This window comes from Actinia tenebrosa, unplaced genomic scaffold (genome assembly GCF_029948245.1).
Source record: "Actinia tenebrosa isolate PJP-AT-01 unplaced genomic scaffold, QUT_ActTen_1.0 PGA_scaffold11__36_contigs__length_13525064, whole genome shotgun sequence".
In the NCBI taxonomy this organism is placed as follows: Eukaryota; Metazoa; Cnidaria; class Anthozoa; order Actiniaria; family Actiniidae; genus Actinia; species Actinia tenebrosa.
Window position 1 is genome coordinate 9356377 of NW_028292571.1, and position 17392 is coordinate 9373768.

Here is a 17392-nt window from a genome sequence, read left to right on the forward strand (position 1 = left end):
TGTTGGTCTTTTCGTTAGGAAACAGCAATTTAGGTCCCCTAGCAGAATATGTTCTTTGTCCTCATCATCCACTGATTTGATTAATTGTTCGAAGCTATTGAAATACTCAATCGGGGATTCAGGTCGATAAATAACAGTGACTATAAAAGGGTTGCTATTTGGTTTGCAAATTTCTAGGCATACGGCCTCAACACCGTCAGGAACTAATTCATTTCTGATTTGATAATTAATAGAGCTACGGAGATAAACACAAACTCCTCCGCCATCACGTTTTCTATCTTTCCTGACGATGTCATAGCCGGGAAGTTTTATTTCCCCATCAGAAATAGTGGTGTCAAGTCTTGTCTCACTAAATCCAATAAGATCAAAAGAATTGAGCAACTTTGAAATACGAATTTCGTCGATATATTTAGGAATACTAACTATGTTAAGAAATGCCATTTTAAAGCCTCGACTTGTTGGGCCACTTGGAATCCAATTTAAACTAGTTGAAAGACTTGGAACAACGTTGCTGGGCAACAGTTTGGGTTTATCAATTAATGAACTCGAGCTCATATTTTGCCGATTTGCCTCAGATACTTCCCTCCCCTTGGCCCCTAAATTCTGGGAAATAGATTCAGTATAATTCTTATTTTCGCTATTATTGCAACTGACCTGACTAGAGTCCGAGTTTATCAACGTCGCGTTATTTTGGCTACCAGTTCCAAGTAGGACTTCCAGTTCGGGTCTCTGTTGTTGCGTGACCCTCGAAAACACGCTTGATCTTCGTTCTTGCGTCCCGATCTTAGGTATCCACAAAAATTCCTTCCAAGAGTTTTATCTCCGTTCGGGTTTAGATGTAACTTCGACCCATTCAGATGTTGAGCCTTGATGTTGTTGTTATTGACATAGCCAATCTTGTGTTTTTCGCATAATTCTGAGATCGACTTATTGAGCTCAGACACCTTGTTCCTGATACCTGCCATATTGTTAGTATCCCTTCTCATGCAAACACCCGAGATCGCTATTTCGTCGAACAACGGCTTGAACTCCATAACTAGGTTCTCCAGCTTTCTTTCGATCTCACGTACGTTTTTAATCCTTGTCAAGTCATTCGTTCCACCATGCACTATGAGCTGTTTGTAACCTTGTGAAACACAGGAGCGAATTTCTGATGCAAGGCGATCGATAGTAGCTCCACTCAGAGATCTGACCTCAGTTTTTCTTCCAAGAGCGTTTTTGATTTTTTCCTCATCTACATGTTTTATTATAGAGTCTCCAGCTATAAGGATATCAGCATCTTGAACCCTTTCTTTTTCATAGCGGGCCTTTTGCCGATTTTTTAAATTCTAGTTTTGAAGTTTTGGGGCCAAGAAGCTCATAAGATGTAGAAATTTTGTCTTCGTTTTCACTGTCATATTCACTCTCAGACTCCTTATCTTTATCTTCAAAGATATCTACGGTCCTCTCCATTTCCACTATTTGCTCCTTAGCCAGCAGGTCCGGGTTTTCGGCTCTAGCTTCAGTACTAGCCATTACCTTGGTGTTCGCTTGAGATCTCGTTTGCATATTCAAAAAGACCCTTTCCAGCTCAAAATATCTCCTTGCTCGCAATAAAAAATGGACTTGTTTCGTCTGTTGTCCTTTCCTTGTCACGTAGTCTAGGGATTTTGGTCCTGTAGCTTTTTTAGCGAAAGAATTGGTAAAAAACTCGGGAGCTACCTCTGCATACGTCTGTCCCGGTCGACTCGAGCCACGTGTTTATAGCATATTGAGCTGAAATACGTAAAGCTGACCTTATGGCAAATGGCCATAAACATACCGTTGTTGTGCCCTGACGATATAATATTAATAGACAGATTTACTCATGAATTAGTGAAACTTCATTTCAATTCTAGTTAGAGCAAGACGCATCCATCAAGTTTTGTGTTTCAGCTTGGAAGGAATTATTCACTAAAGAATCAAAAAACCAATGGCTTTTGAAAGTCAAATCACATTTTTGAGTCTTTTGGTCTCATTCTTTATTCGCTTCTGCGAAAGTGGATGTTCTGAAGAATTGTATTTTGATAAACTTCCATTCACGAAGTTTGAGTTGGGAAATGTAATCCAAACGATTTTCGTTGAAGATGAAATGGACTGCTTCATTACTTGCTCACGTTTGCCAGAGTGTTTGTCAATGAATATCGCTGACCAAAAGAAGCAAGATGGTTTGTTAGAATGCATTCTTCTAAGAGAGTTAGCAATGCCTTCTTCAGGGCTATTAATGCTATCTCAGATCTATCATTACTACTTTCGACGCTTTGCAGAGGTGAGTTCGTTTTGATGCTAATACTTTTTATATTTTGATATAAATTCATCAATATGAATTCATTATAACTTTTTTTTGATAAACCCTAGAATAAGACCTGAAGGAATATCTCCCCTTTAACCGCCACTTGGTTGCATGGGTGAGTTAGTAAAGAGGGTCGGACCAACACTCAAGGTCTTAAAGCTTTTGCCTTTGCATATTCAAATGGTTATATTAGTATGTCTTCTTAGGATAAGGACGTTAAACCCGTAGATCCCGAGTTTCTTCACTCAGTGATAACCTGTTTACAAGAGTAAAGGATTTTTGTCTGGTACAATGGTTTGATCTCGCATCGGAGGTGCACTAGAAACCTCAATCAATCGTGGTTATAAACTGCTTGGCAGTCAATATTCGCTGTAATAGCAGCCCGTTATTGCGATTCCCAGTCACACGCGACCAACTGAGACCTAAAACGATCACAAAAGGAAAATTGAGTCTTTGTGGACGTCAATCTAAAGGGTTTCTTAAACATTACTAAGGATTCCGACTCCGAATTTCAAACGCTTAACTGCAAATTAAAGCTACCGATATTGACATATCTGGTCTTGAAGAAGTGCAAACCATTGTCAAAGCGATAGCTTTAGCTCTAGCGCTAAAACTGTTGCACGTAAAACTAAGACTTTTTTTGTCAATTTCAGTTGTTTTCTATGTACTTATTGACTGAGCGGGAGGGCAGTACGGGAAAATATTTGGCTTAAGGTGATGCCGTACAAATGACCGAGAGCTAAATATTTTCCCATGCGGCCCGACCTAACTCAGTCAATAACCATTTTATGATATGACCCTAAGAAAAAGATATTTTAAAAGTTGCAAATTATGTCAATATGGTCGCAGGATTCGAGCAGGGTCGTACGGATTCGTACGGCCCTGCTCGCTCAAAGCCGTACGGCCCTGCTCATCACGTCATTTTCCCGAAGGTTTTGCTAAGAGCGCGCGCCCGGGCAGATACGGGTCATATGACAACTATAAGTTATTTCCTAATTTTTTCATCTTTCCTTTCAAATCTACCGTTTTTTTTGCATTTTTTTAAAAATTACTTTCTTTCGTTTTTTGTTTCCCCCCCCCCCCCCCCCCCCCCCCCCCCATTTCATCGGGTTTTCAGATCTGCATCGTTTAAATAATAGATGCCTTTTTCAGCCTACGAATGATAAACGAGTAAAACAAACAATATCAAACAGTGACCGTATCCATTAATTCTACTTGAATTCTTCATCATTTTTTGTCATAATTCTCTACTTAACGATATTGGAATTAAAGTAATTTTACCCTAATAATTTAATGGTACAAGCTTAAATTACAGCTTTAATTACTTTACTAAGATAAAAGTCTTTTGATGCGAAGTCTTTTCATCTTTCCGGCCTGATGCATAATGTGAGGAAGAAGCGATACATTCTACAGAACATCTGTTCACCACAGATTAAGTTTTCATGATTAGTGAGAGAATCTAGTGAAAACAGAACTTTTTAACTACACTACAGAGAAGATTTCATTATTGAAAAAATACTTTGGCGAAGAAAGAATTATTATCATAACTATAATGACAAAAAGGTAAATTATACACCGTGAAAAGATGAACAAACTTACTGATGTTTCGGACGCTAATTCGAAAGAAAGAAAGAAAGAGCTGGCAGAAAGTGCTTATATAAAACTCATCTCATCTCATCTCATCTCATCTCATCTCATCTCATCTCATCTCATCTCATCTCATCTCATCTCATCTCATCTCATCTCATCTCATCTCATCGCATCTCCTCTCTTTTTTACACGGTATTTTAATGACCATTTATAGGGTATGTGTGCCATCTCCAGATGCAAGAATGGCGGGGCTTGCATAACGCTGGTGAACGACTATCGCTGCTACTACAGACAAAGATTCACTGGCAAAGAATGCGAAAACCGTAAGTTATGAAAGAATCCCTCGTACCCGCTGGCTTTATTCATAGGGTCTATATAATGCTGGTTATTAGGACTGCAATAACTGAGTGTAAAGAAGTATTCCTTGTGCATAGCTTTATTCAGATAGAGTCAAGTCATAAGACTGCTTTGCACCTAGATCGGAAAGCTCGGAAACAAATAAAATGAAATGTAAAAAGAAAGTATCATTCAATGTTTTCAATTATTCGTATTTCTTTTTATGCAGTTGCTTGCAATACTAGTTCTGCGCTTGGAATGGAAGACGGTACAATTCCTGACCAACAGCTCTCAGCCTCAACCATTTTTGATGACAGGTACCTAACAGCCTATGGAAGACTTAACTTTAAGGGAAACATTTCGTATAACCATGGATCATGGGCATCCAAGACTCTTGATGTCAATCAGTGGTTTCAAGTCGATCTTGGCACCGTTGCCAAGGTAGTAATAATAATGATAATAATAATAATAATAATAATAATAATAAAATTTATAATAACGTTAATAAAAAGATCATGAATATGAAATAACAAATATATGTACAAATTACTTATTTATTGATAAAAACATATTTGTAAAATATTAAAAAACAATTATTATTATTTTATTTTTTTAAATATATTCAAAAGTTAATCTAAGTAGAAGACGTAATGGCTTCTTGGACAGTGTCAATGTCAATATCACAGTTATGTACATCATAAGGAGTTCGTCTTTTTGTTCTTGAACCTCTCAAACATAAAAGGGCAGAACGCAGAAGAGGAAATAATATCCGGCACGAATCCAAGAGATTGTTTTTGCGTATTGTTCTCCTTTCTTGTGTAATATCTTGTCGGCCAAATGACTATGATATGCGTGGCACTTGTTACCCATCCATGCTGTAGTCGTAAATATCAATGGTGTAAATGAGCCATGCTCGATGTCTATAACTCTCCTTGAGTATTGGCGCTTTTTCTTGTTTTCATGTAGTCGATATATCTGTTGTGGTTCTAGTTCATAATAATAATAATAATAATAATAATAATAATAATAATAATAATGATTATATGATCATGATCATGATGATGATGATAATAATAATAATATTCTTATCAGGTACGATAAAATTATCGATTTGACGATGAATATTACGGGTAGTAACATTTTGTAATGAGAAGATATTCTTGTTATGTGTTAATTATTTCATTTTGACCTGAGGATGGTTTCATGAGGACACCGAAACGTTGTCTTATTACAAAATGTTACTATCCGTAATATTCATCGTCAAATCAATGATAATAATAGTAATAATAATAATACTAATAATACTAATAATACTAATAATAATAATGATAATAATAATGGTATTAATAATAATGATAAATTAATGATAATGATATAAAGATAATGTTGATATTAAAGGGTAAACATTATATTACTTGGAACTAAAAAATATCGTTGTCCTCAAACAGGTGACAGGGGTTTCAACCCAAGGAAACCCATTTCTTGATGAATGGGTGACAAGCTATGGCCTGCAGTATAGTGTAGATAGCAGCACGAATGAAGACTACGAAAAAGGGAAGATCTTCTCAGGAAACAGCGACCAGAACACTGTTGTTAAGAACGATGTGAATCCTGCTATCACTGCGAGGTACATCAGGATACGACCAAAGACATGGTACCGCCATATCACGATGAGGGTGGAGCTATATGGCTGTAAATAAGGTAAGGTAATACGGAAGGGGTAATTAAAGGCAGAAGTAAAAAGAAAAATAATACACATATCAATCTGCAATGTCCACAGACAAACACTGTTCGTCATGTGCTATCAACAAGAGACTATTGGCCACTTTAGAAACCAGCGAAGGACTGGGAACGAGTATATAGAAGGAATTGATAATTAATCTTATTAATTAAAAGATTATTTTAAGACGAAAAAAGAGAACATCAAAATTAACAGGTCTCTGCAGTTTGGCTTCGATTGGCTAAGTAACAGCTAAATTATAAGCAATCAAAAATATCAAACGTTTTAAAGAAATGTATTTTTGCTGTCTAGGGACTAGAGTCCCCAGCAACCATACATTCTTTTGTCATTTTTGAGATGTTTGGGAAGTTGCTACATACAAGTATAAAAACCCAATATCTTTAAAATCCAGAAATTTACTAATTTCGATGTACTGTTTCTTGTTATGATGTTTATTTTTTACGAGGCTAATTATAAAAACTCGTTCCAAGTCCTCAACTCGTTTCTAAAGTGGACAATTATATTGCTTGCTATCAATCAGCTGAATGGATCTCGTGAATCTTATTGCCCCCCTACAATGACAGGCAAACGCTGTTCGTCATGTGCTATCAACCAGAGACTATTCTATTGTTTGGTATTAATCAATATATTAATGTCATGGATCTCATTACGACCGTTCAATGATTTCCATCGCTCAAAAGATCTAAAGAATTGGTTTATTTTGACCCACATTGGAAATTAATGTAAAACAAAAAACAGAAAATATATTTCTTACTGCCTGATTCTTACTATTGTTATCCTTTATCTCCACAGGTAATTTGATCCTCGATCGTTGCCTGTTCAATTATTAAAAACAAGAAGCACACCTTTTTATTCAACACATCGCCAACTATTCCGGTCATGCGCCCGCGTGCAAATGCAGCGGTGTCACTTGAAAGTGTTAAGCGAGTTAAGTCAGATTTTACAAAGAAATGTATAGAGAGTCAAGATAGTTTTCGATTTATAAATTTCTGTGTAAACAGTTTTCCACTTGCCGGGGTAGAAAAACATTGTATAACATTAAAGCATTTGATTTTTACCAAACATACTTTAATTTGTTTGGAAAAACCTTTTCGTCTCGATAGTTAGATTTTAACAGACTCCTTGCCATATGTGTTTTGTTAAATTGCAAGAAAAACACAAAAGGTCAAATATTATGAACAGGATTTCTCAAAATCAAAACTAGTTACCTCATTTGCCGGGGTCGATCCATAAAATACACACATTCTAAATTACTGATGTCGAATCTGTGGTCGATTGAACGAATTTATACTTTTCGTTTTTTACTTTCAAGAAGCTCCGATTTGAGACGAATATTTGTGAGATCCTTCTTCAAGAATAGGCACTTTGTGAAGCAAAAACCTTGAAAATTATTCGCAAAATATGGCATGTTTGGTACCAAAATAAAGCTTGAATCCTCAGCTCTCGTTTGCCATCGTTTGCAATAGGATACCTATTAAAGCACAGGAATACCATAGTTGTCAATAGAATTTATGCTTATGTAATTTATAAAGCACTATGGCCATGTGAGCTACTCTAAAATGAGAAAGAAAATAAAGTATAATCAGTATGTATGTATGTGTTTATTACATCTTATAAGATATAAAGCCTAGCATTCCGACATGAAACACTCTCTTTAGACGAGGAAAAGGCAAAATACTTCGGAAGGAAAAGTATTAGAATTATTCAACAGGAAACCTTTCTTTAACCGACGCTTTTCATACCAAACAGTCTATTTCTACCGACAAATAAACACATCAAGATGGCGTCTATTGACGGGTTTCTTAATTCTCGACTTTGAGGGGCACTTTATATAAAAACAATTGCTCGTTATCTCGTATTGTACATGTGTTCATGCAAAGTGCCTCTCAAATTTGATGCAAGTGAGCCAAATCAAAATGCTTTATGGGTTGTGGAAGAAATCAATAAATTCCGTCCATTTCAAAGGTTTGTATTGTTGAATATCTGCGTGCAGCTCGCAGTTACCGAGCTTACGAGCTTAAAAATTCAATCAAGTGTTAATGGCTTCAAGGAAAAAAACTTTTTCAAGATTGAGAAAAAGCTATTTAAGGTTGTGAAGTTTAGTGTGCCAACACCCTAAAAGCCTGAAAACCGTAAAGTCTCTTCTTTATCATGACTAGCTTATGTGAAAGCCTAAAATCTACTTCTATGGGGTAAGTTATCTTTCAAACTCATGAATAATTAATGAGGAGAACACAATAGAAATCATTGTCCGTGGAGAGTGTTGTAAATCTGATACAAAACTGTGTTCATTTGCATAAACTTTAAGTTGGATTTTCTTGGCCAAACTCGCTTTAGTTTAGAAAATTTTAGCGAAACACAAAGGAACTAACCTAGACGTTTGATAAGTCATGGCTACGCCTCGTGGTTGTATATCCGATACAACACGGCCACTCATACTGCATATATTACATCGATTATTGAAGAACAGCTAGTATACGCTTATTTCAATAACGTTAGTCACCTGAAAAGCTACAAAGCTGAGACCTGCAAGGATTATGGGTAGATACATTTTACACGTTTCAACTGCTTTAATAACTATTGAGGGATTTTAGATCTTTTACCAGTTACAGTCTCACCTCTTCTGAGCATCCTCAAGCTGCAAATCGTACCAAAAGCTTTACTTGTTCGATATTTTAAAAAATCCCATGATCCTCAGTGATCTCAGCTTTCTAGTTTTTTTGGTGACTAACTTTATTGAAATAAGTGTATATTTTTTATTCCTAAAAGGATAAACTGACTTTGTATATATTGAAATTAAGGATAAGCCCTTTCAATGCTAGGCTGGTCTATTTAGTTTTTTGGTATAAAAAGGAAACCGCTGCTATCGCCCACTGTGATCTTCAACACAAATAAAGACCATCGCTTCAGGGAAGTATTTTTATCAAGATACTTAGTGAAAATATAGAATATTTTGCCTGAAATTGCTGAGAGGAAGTTTCAAAAGAAGCAAAACAAAACAGATTTCTTGATGGGGAAATGCTAGATGACAAAAAGTTTATTATTTCCCCCCAGCTAATACATAGATTTCCTCATAAATGTACTGGAAGAGAATGCTTATTCAAATCATAATTAGTAAACACGCTATACGTATGGCTTAAATAGAGTTCGTTAAAAATTCATTCTGTTAAATCATTCATAAACAGATTTCCTAATAAATTAATGAAACTTCATTCCAATTCTAGTTAGATCAAGTTGCACATTTCAAGTTCTGTGCTTCAGCTTGGAAGGAATCATTCGCTAAAGAATTACAAAACCAATGGCTTTTGAAAGTCAAATCACATTCTTGAGTCTTTTGGTCTCATTCTTTATTCGCTTCTGCGAAAGTGGATGTTCTGAAGGATTGTATTTTGATAAACTTCCATTCACGAAGTTTGAGTTGGGAAATGTAATCCAAACGATTTTTGTTGAAGATGAAATTGACTGCATCATTACTTGCTCACGTTTGCCAGAATGTTTGTCAATGAATATCGCTGACCAAAAGAAGCAAGATGGTTTGTTAGAATGCATTCTTCTAAGAGAGTTAGCAATGCCTTCTTCAGAGCTCATAATGCTATCTCAGATCTATCATTACTACTTTCGCCGCTTCGGAGAGGTGAGTTCGTTTTGATGCAAACACTTTTTATATTTTGATATAAATTCATGAATATGAATTCATTATATTTTTTTTCCTAAAACATATCTATGGATTCCGACTCCTAATTTCAAAAGCTTAACTGCAAAGCTATAGGTATTGATTCATCTGATATTGAAGAAACTCGCACCATAGTCATAGCAATAGTTTTGCTGTTAAGCGTTTGAGATTCGGAGCAGGAAAACTGTGACATCTTTGAGAAAATATATCCAGAGCAAGAAATTCACAGCGACAAGAAACATGAGATAAAGAAGAAGAACTTTATTTGTACCCATTATTACATTATTTTCTAATTTGATACATTCTTATATGTTAGACAGATTGAGGGATACCAACTTCCAAAAATAACTAGAAAGCTAAAAATGCTTGGAAGTCGGTTTACTTATTCTTAATTGAAATTCATTACATTTAGGATCGGGATTTCTGCTATTTACAATTATTATAATTAGCGTAATAACACAACGTATAAACACATTGAAAAAAATTAAAAAAGTGACAAAAAAGAGATAAAAACTATACAAATACACACGCAGCACACAATAGCATCATCAGTCTTTACAGTATATTTAAGTTAATTCATGTAAAAGTATTAAAACTTGATCTTAATATTTAGAAATTAAATCAATTTTCAGCTTTTTCTTAAATTGATAAAGAGACAATTTCTTAAATGATTCATCAGTAGAATTCCAGATTTTAGGTCCTTGAAATCGTATGTTAAATATTCCATAATTAGTTCTAGCCTTGGGTAAATAAAAAGACTTTTTTGTTGCTGTTCTTGTGTTATATCCATGCACCTTATCAATGGTAGTAAAAAATGATTCAAAGGTACAGGGTAATAACTTGTTATTAAATTTGAACATGAAAGTTGATATTTTGAAAATTACAAGATCAAAGATTTTAATGAAATTTAATTGTTTAAATATAGGGCTTGAATGCTCATCAAATGAAGAAAATGTAATAATACGCACAACTTTCTTTTGTAATAATTCTAAAGGTTTTAATGTAGTTTGATAGGTATTTCCCCATGCTATTATATCATACATTAAGAAAGGGTAAATTAAAGCATAATACAAATTATTCAAAATCCTTGAATTCACATAGTAGCGAAGTTTTGATAATAGACCAAGGCTGCGTTTGATTTTTTTGGCAATATATTCTACTTGTGGTTTCCAACCTAGATTTAAGTCAATGTAAATTCCTAAATATTTAATGCATTTGTTTGCTTAATAAGGTTTTCATTTACTTTCTTTGGTTTTTGTTGTTTTTTTGTTGTTTTTTTTTTTTTTTTTTGTTTTTTTTTTTTGTTTTTTTTTTGTATTTCATATCATCGGGTTTTCAGCTCTGCATCGTTTGAATAATAGACGCCTTTTTCAGCCTGCTAGCAACAGATCAAAAACAGTTTTTCGTGTTGGATACTCTGGATCAAAACACGCGGGATGTTGAGAGAACACGAGAGGAGCGTAGGAAACCTGTTTTTAATTTGTTTTATAAAAATGACAAACGCGCGAAAAGATCGAAAAAAAGCAAAGTATAAGTAAATTCTCCCTACGTACTGACCAATGAGCGAGCGCGATAGATTAAAAATGACGTTAGCATGTTTTGATACTCTCATCAAACATGGTTTTCGACCAATCATAGCGCGCGTAGTATCCCAACTATTTTATAACAACCAATCAAACAACCAATATCAAACACCGACCATTTCCATTAATCCTTCTTGAATTCTTCAGGATTTTTTTTGTCACTATTCTCTACTTAACGATATTGGAAGGTGTTTTTTCCACTAATAATTTAATGATACCACCTTAAATTACAGCAGCTTAATTACTTTACTTCGAGAAAAGTCTTTTCATCATTCTGGCCTGGTACATTATGTGAGGAAGAAGCGATAAATTTTACAGAACATCTGTTCACCACAGATTAAATTTTCACGATTAATAATAGAATTTAGTGAAAACATATCTTCTCCTATCATTAACTTGGTGTAAGGAATGCTAAACCATCAAACTAAATATCATTTTTATAGGGTATGTGTGCCATCTCCAGATGCAAGAATGGCGGTGTTTGCATAACGCTGGTGAACGACTATCGATGTCACTGCAGACAAAGATTCATTGGCAAAGAATGCGAAAACAGTAAGTTATGAAAGAATCCCTCTTACTTGGCTTTATTCATAAGGTCTATATAATGTTGGTTATTATGACTGCAATGGCTGAGTGTAAAGAAGTATTCCCTGCGCATGGCTTTATTCATAGGGTCTATTTAATGCTGGTTGTTATGACTGCAATAATGGAGTATAAATAGGTATTATTTGAGCATGGCTTTATTCATAGGTTCTATATAATGCTGGTTGTTATGACTGCAATAACGGAGTATAAATAAGTATTCTTTGAGCATGGCTTTATTCATAGGTTCTATATAGTGCCGACTATTATGACTGCAATGGCTGAGTGTAAAGAAGTATTCCTTGTGCATGGCTTTATTCATAGGGTCTATATAATGCTGGTTATTATGACTGCAATAACTGAGTGTAAAGAAGTATTCCTTGTGCATGGCTTTATTCATAGGGTCTATATAATGCTGGTTATTATGACTGCAATAACTGAGTGTAAAGAAGTATTCCTTGTGCATGGCTTTATTCATAGGGTCTATATAATGCTGGTTATTATGACTGCAATAACTGAGTGTAAAGAAGTATTCCCTGCGCATGGCTTTATTCATAGGGTCTATATAATGCTGGTTGTTATGACTGCAATAACTGAGTGTAAAGAAGTATTCCTTGTGCATGGCTTTATTCATAGGGTCTATATAATGCTGGTTATTATGACTGCAATAACTGAGTGTAAAGAAGTATTCCCTGCGCATGGCTTTATTCATAGGGTCTATATAATGCTGGTTGTTATGACTGCAATAACGGAGTATAAATAGGTATTATTTGAGCATGGCTTTATTCATAAGTTCTATATAATGCTGGTTGTTATGACTGCAATAACGGAGTATAAATAAGTATTCTTTGAGCATGGCTTTATTCATAGGTTCTATATAGTGCCGACTATTATGACTGCAATGGCTGAGTGTAAAGAAGTATTCCTTGTGCATGGCTTTATTCATAGGGTCTATATAATGCTGACTATTATGACTGCAGTATAACTGAGTATAAAGAAGTATTCCTTGAACATGGCTTTATTCATAGGGTCTATATATAATGCTGACTATTATCATAGGGTCTATATATAATGCTGACTATCTGAGTATAGAAAGAGGTATTTCGTGCAAGATTTTATAAATAAAGTCAAGTCATAAGAAACTGCTTTGCACCAAGATCCGAAAACTCGGAAACAAATAAAATTGTATGTAAAAAGCAAAAACAAAACAATGTTATTCAATGTTTTCAATTATTTGTATTTATTTTTATGTAGTTGCCTGCAATACTAGTTCTGCACTTGGAATGGAAGACCGTACAATCCCTGACCAACAGCTTTCAGCCTCAAACATTTATGATGACAGGTTCCTACCAGCCTATGGAAGACTTAACTTTAAAAGTGGATCATGGGCATCCAAGACTCTTGATGTCAATCAGTGGTTTCAAGTCGATCTTGGCACCCTTGCCAAGGTAATAATAATAATAATTATAATAATAGTAATAATAATAACAATAATGATAATAATAATGATAATTAGTAATGATAAATAGTAATGATAATAATGATAATGATAAAGATTATATGATGATGATGATAATGATAATAATATTCTTATCAGGTACGATAAAGTTATCGATTTGACGATGAATATTACGGGTAGTCAACATTTTGTAATGAGACAATATTCTTGTTATGTGTTAATCATTTCATTTTGACCTGACGATGGTTTCATGAGGACACCGAAACGTTGTCTCATTACAAAATGTTACTACCCGTAATATTCATCGTCAAATCAATGATAATAATAGTAATAATAATAATACTAATAATACTAATAATACTAATAATACTAATAATAATAATGATAATAATAATGGTATTACTAATAATGATAAATTAATGATAATGATATAAAGATAATGTTGATATCAAAGGGTAAAACATTGCTTGGAACTAAAAAAATATCGTTGTCCTCAAACAGGTGACAGGGGTTGCAACCCAAGGAAACCCATTTCTTAATGAATAGGTGACAAGCTACGGCCTGCAGTATAGTGTAGATAACAGCAACTATGAAGACTACGAGAAAGGGAAGATCTTCTCAGGAAACAGCGACCAGAACACTGTTGTTAAGAACGATGTGAATCCTGCTATCACTGCGAGGTACATCAGGATACGACCAAAGACATGGCATAACCATATCACGATGAGGGTGGAGTTATATGGGTGTAAATAAGGTAAGGCAATCCGGAAGGGGTAATTAAAGGCAGAAGTAAAAAAAAAAAAAAAAGAAAGAATATATAGATCAATCTGCAATGTCGACAGACAAACACGGTCCGTCATGTGTTATCAACAAGAGACTATTGGCCACTTTAGAAACCAGTGACGGACTGGGAACGAGTATATAGAAGGAAACGATAATTAATCTTATTAATTAAAAGATTATTTTAACACGAAAAAAGAGCACATCAAAATTAACAGGTCTCTGCAGTTTGGCATCGATTATCTCAGTAACAGCTAAATTATAAGCAATCAAAAACATCAAACATTTAAAGAAATGTATGTCTGGTAGGGATAAGCGTCCCCAGTAACCATACATTCTTTTGTCATTTTTGAGATGTTTGGGAGTTTGCTACACAAAAGGTATGAAACCCAAAATCTTGCAACTCTAGACATTTACTAATTTTAATGTACTCTTTCTTGTTATGGTGTTTATTTTTTAACTAGGTTAATTATAAAAACTCGTTACCAGTCCTCAACTCGTTTCTAAAGTGGACAGTTCTATTGCTTGGTATCAAACAGCTTAATGAATCACGTGAATCTCATTACCAGTCTACGATGACAGGCAAACACTGTCCGTCATGTGCTATCAACCAGAGACTATTCTATTGTTTGGTATTAATCAATATATTAATGTCATGGATCTCATTACGACCGTTCAATGATTTCCATCGTCAAAAGATCTAAAGAATTGGTTCATTTTGACCCACACATTGGAAATTAATGTAAAATAAAAAACAGAAAAAATATTTCTTACTGCCTGATTTTCACTATTGCTTTCCTTTATCTCCACAGATAATTTGATCCTCGATCGTTGCCTGTTCAATTATTACTGCGATTCCCAGTCACACGCGACCAAGTGAGACCAAAATCACAAACGAAAAATTGAGTTTTGGTGGACGTCAATCAAAAGGGTTTCTTAAACAGGTCTAAGGATTCCGACTCCGAATTTCAAACGTTTAACTGCAAACTATCAGTATTGACTTATCCTATCTTGAAGAAACTCAAATCACAGCACTAGCGATAGCTTTGCCATCAAGCGTTAAGATTCGAAGCCGGAATCCCGTGACATTAAATTGAGAAAATATTCCCAGAGTGAGAAATTCACAGCGACAAAAGCATGATAAGGACAACGATTTTTGCACATTTGCACGTGTTCACGTGAGTATTCACATCAGTCCTGGTGTAGAAACCAATAGAAACGATAGAAACCCTTTTGATTGACGTCCACCCAAATTCAATTTTTCGTTTGTGATGAAGGCTAGTTGGTCGCGTGTGACTGGGAATCGCAGTAAAAACAAGAAGCACACTTTTTACTTATCCAACAGATAATTGTAATCACTCAGCACGTAAAATATTTTCTCAGACCATAGTTGTCAGTAGAATTTGTACCTATGTAGTTTATAAAGCACCATGGCCATGTGAGCTACTCTAAAATGAGAAGAAAAAAAAAGTATAATCAGTATGTATGTATGTGTTTATTACATCTTATAAGATATAAAGCCTAGCATTCCGACATGAAACACTCTCTTTAGACGAGGAAAAGAGAGAAAAAATTCCAGAAGGAAAAATCTTAGAATTATTCAACAGGAAACCTTTCTTTAACAGACGCTATTAATATTAAACAGTCTATCTCTACCGATCAAGAAATAACCAATAAACACCTCAACAAGTATACACTCAATTGAAGAATCGTTGTCGGGTTCAGAAACATAGTTGGAACATAAAAGATGATACCGAAATGGCACATGGGAAATGATATAATTATATTATAATGTATTCATTTGCACCATCCATGCAGTCAGTTTAGAATGCCAAACGCGTATCAAAAACAGTGGCATCGCCAACTATTCCGGCCATGCGCCGCTCGCCAAGTCAGCGGATATCATGTATAAAATAAAAACCACAGGAAGCCCAAGCTCTTTCAGGCCCGGACTTAGAGAAACAAAACCTTTTGCTACGGTATTCCTGTGCTTTAATAGGTATCCTATTACAAACGATGGCAAACGAGAGCTGAGGATTCAAGCTTTATTTTGGTACCAAACATGCCATATTTTGCGAATAATTTTCAAGGTTTTTGCTTCACAAAGTGCCTATTCTTGAAGAAGGATCTCACAAATATTCGTCTCAAATCGGAGCTTTTTGAAAGTAAAAAACGAAAAGTATTAATTCGTTCAATCGACCACAGATTCGACATCAGTAATTTAGAATGTGCGTATTTTAAGGATCGACCCCGGCAAATGAGGTAACTAGTTCTGATTTTGAGAAATCCTGTTTATAATATTTGACCTTTTGTGTTTTTCTTGCAATTTAACAAAGCACTTATGGCAAGAAGGCTGTTAAAATCTAACTATCGAGACGAAAAGGTTTTTCCAAACAAATTAAAGCATGTTTGGTAAAAGTCAAATGCTTTAATGTTATATATTGTTCTTCTACCCCGGCAAGTGGAAAACTGTTTACACAGAAATTTATAAATCGAAAACTATCTTGACTCTCTATACATTTCTTTGTAAAATCTGACTTAACTCGCTTAACACTTTCAAACGACACCGCTGCATTTGTACGCGGGCGCATGACCGGAATAGTTGGCGATGATGATGCCACGGGTCGCCGGTCACAGCATGCATCTAATTAACGTACTTCCCATGTGCCATTTCGGTCTCAGCTTCTATGTTCTATGTTTCTAAACCCGACAACGATTCTTCAATTTAGTGTACAATCGCTCGGCTGAGTTTCACTGACGCCATGTTGGTTGATTAAACTGAAAGGATTTGTCATCAGTCCCTTGTTATATCACCCAACGTGTGTTTTCTATTAAAAGCGATGAAATTAGAAATTCTGCACGTTCGAATTAGCTGTTTGTTATGTTTATACTATATCAATTTCATTAAAAAATACATATCAAGTTTTACTCTATATGCTAGTGTCGAAGTTGTAGTAGAGAAAGCTCACTCCATATGTGGTATGTTCAATTCCATATTTGGATTGTGCGGAAAAGCGGCAAACAAAAAGGCCGTCGTTTTATAACGAATTCGACATGAACATTTTTGAAGAAGAAAAGAAAAAAAGAAAAAAAAAAAGGGAAAAAAGGAAAAAATTGGAAAGTCGAGGAAGGATACGGAGACGATGCTAACTCGCGGGTCAGTGCCTCGCAGACAACAGACACAGGGAAACACGACACTCAATGTTTGAAATAATCCTTAACTGATAAGCTTTAATTAGCCATTCCTAGTCCTAAGAAAAAAACTGGGTCGAGTTGGCACTGCAGTGCATTTCGGGGCGTCTATTGACGGAGTAACTTGATTCTCGACTTTGAGGGG

General features: G+C 35.1%; 1 protein-coding gene across 1 annotated transcript; it reads left to right on the top strand.

Annotated features, from left to right (window-relative positions):
- The first annotated feature begins 1951 nt into the window (after window positions 1–1951).
- On the top strand, window positions 1952–15825 carry LOC148912491 (lactadherin-like). The gene is made up of 10 exons (XM_089027184.1): window positions 1952–2287; window positions 4116–4224; window positions 4467–4678; window positions 5686–5929; window positions 7859–7943; window positions 9291–9612; window positions 11678–11786; window positions 13071–13264; window positions 13822–14029; window positions 14868–15825. The coding sequence occupies exons 1-9, from the start codon at window positions 1952–1954 to the stop codon at window positions 14026–14028; spliced, it is 1818 nt and encodes a 605-aa protein (XP_088883310.1). The 3' UTR covers window position 14029; window positions 14868–15825.
- Window positions 15826–17392: the final 1567 nt, after the last annotated feature.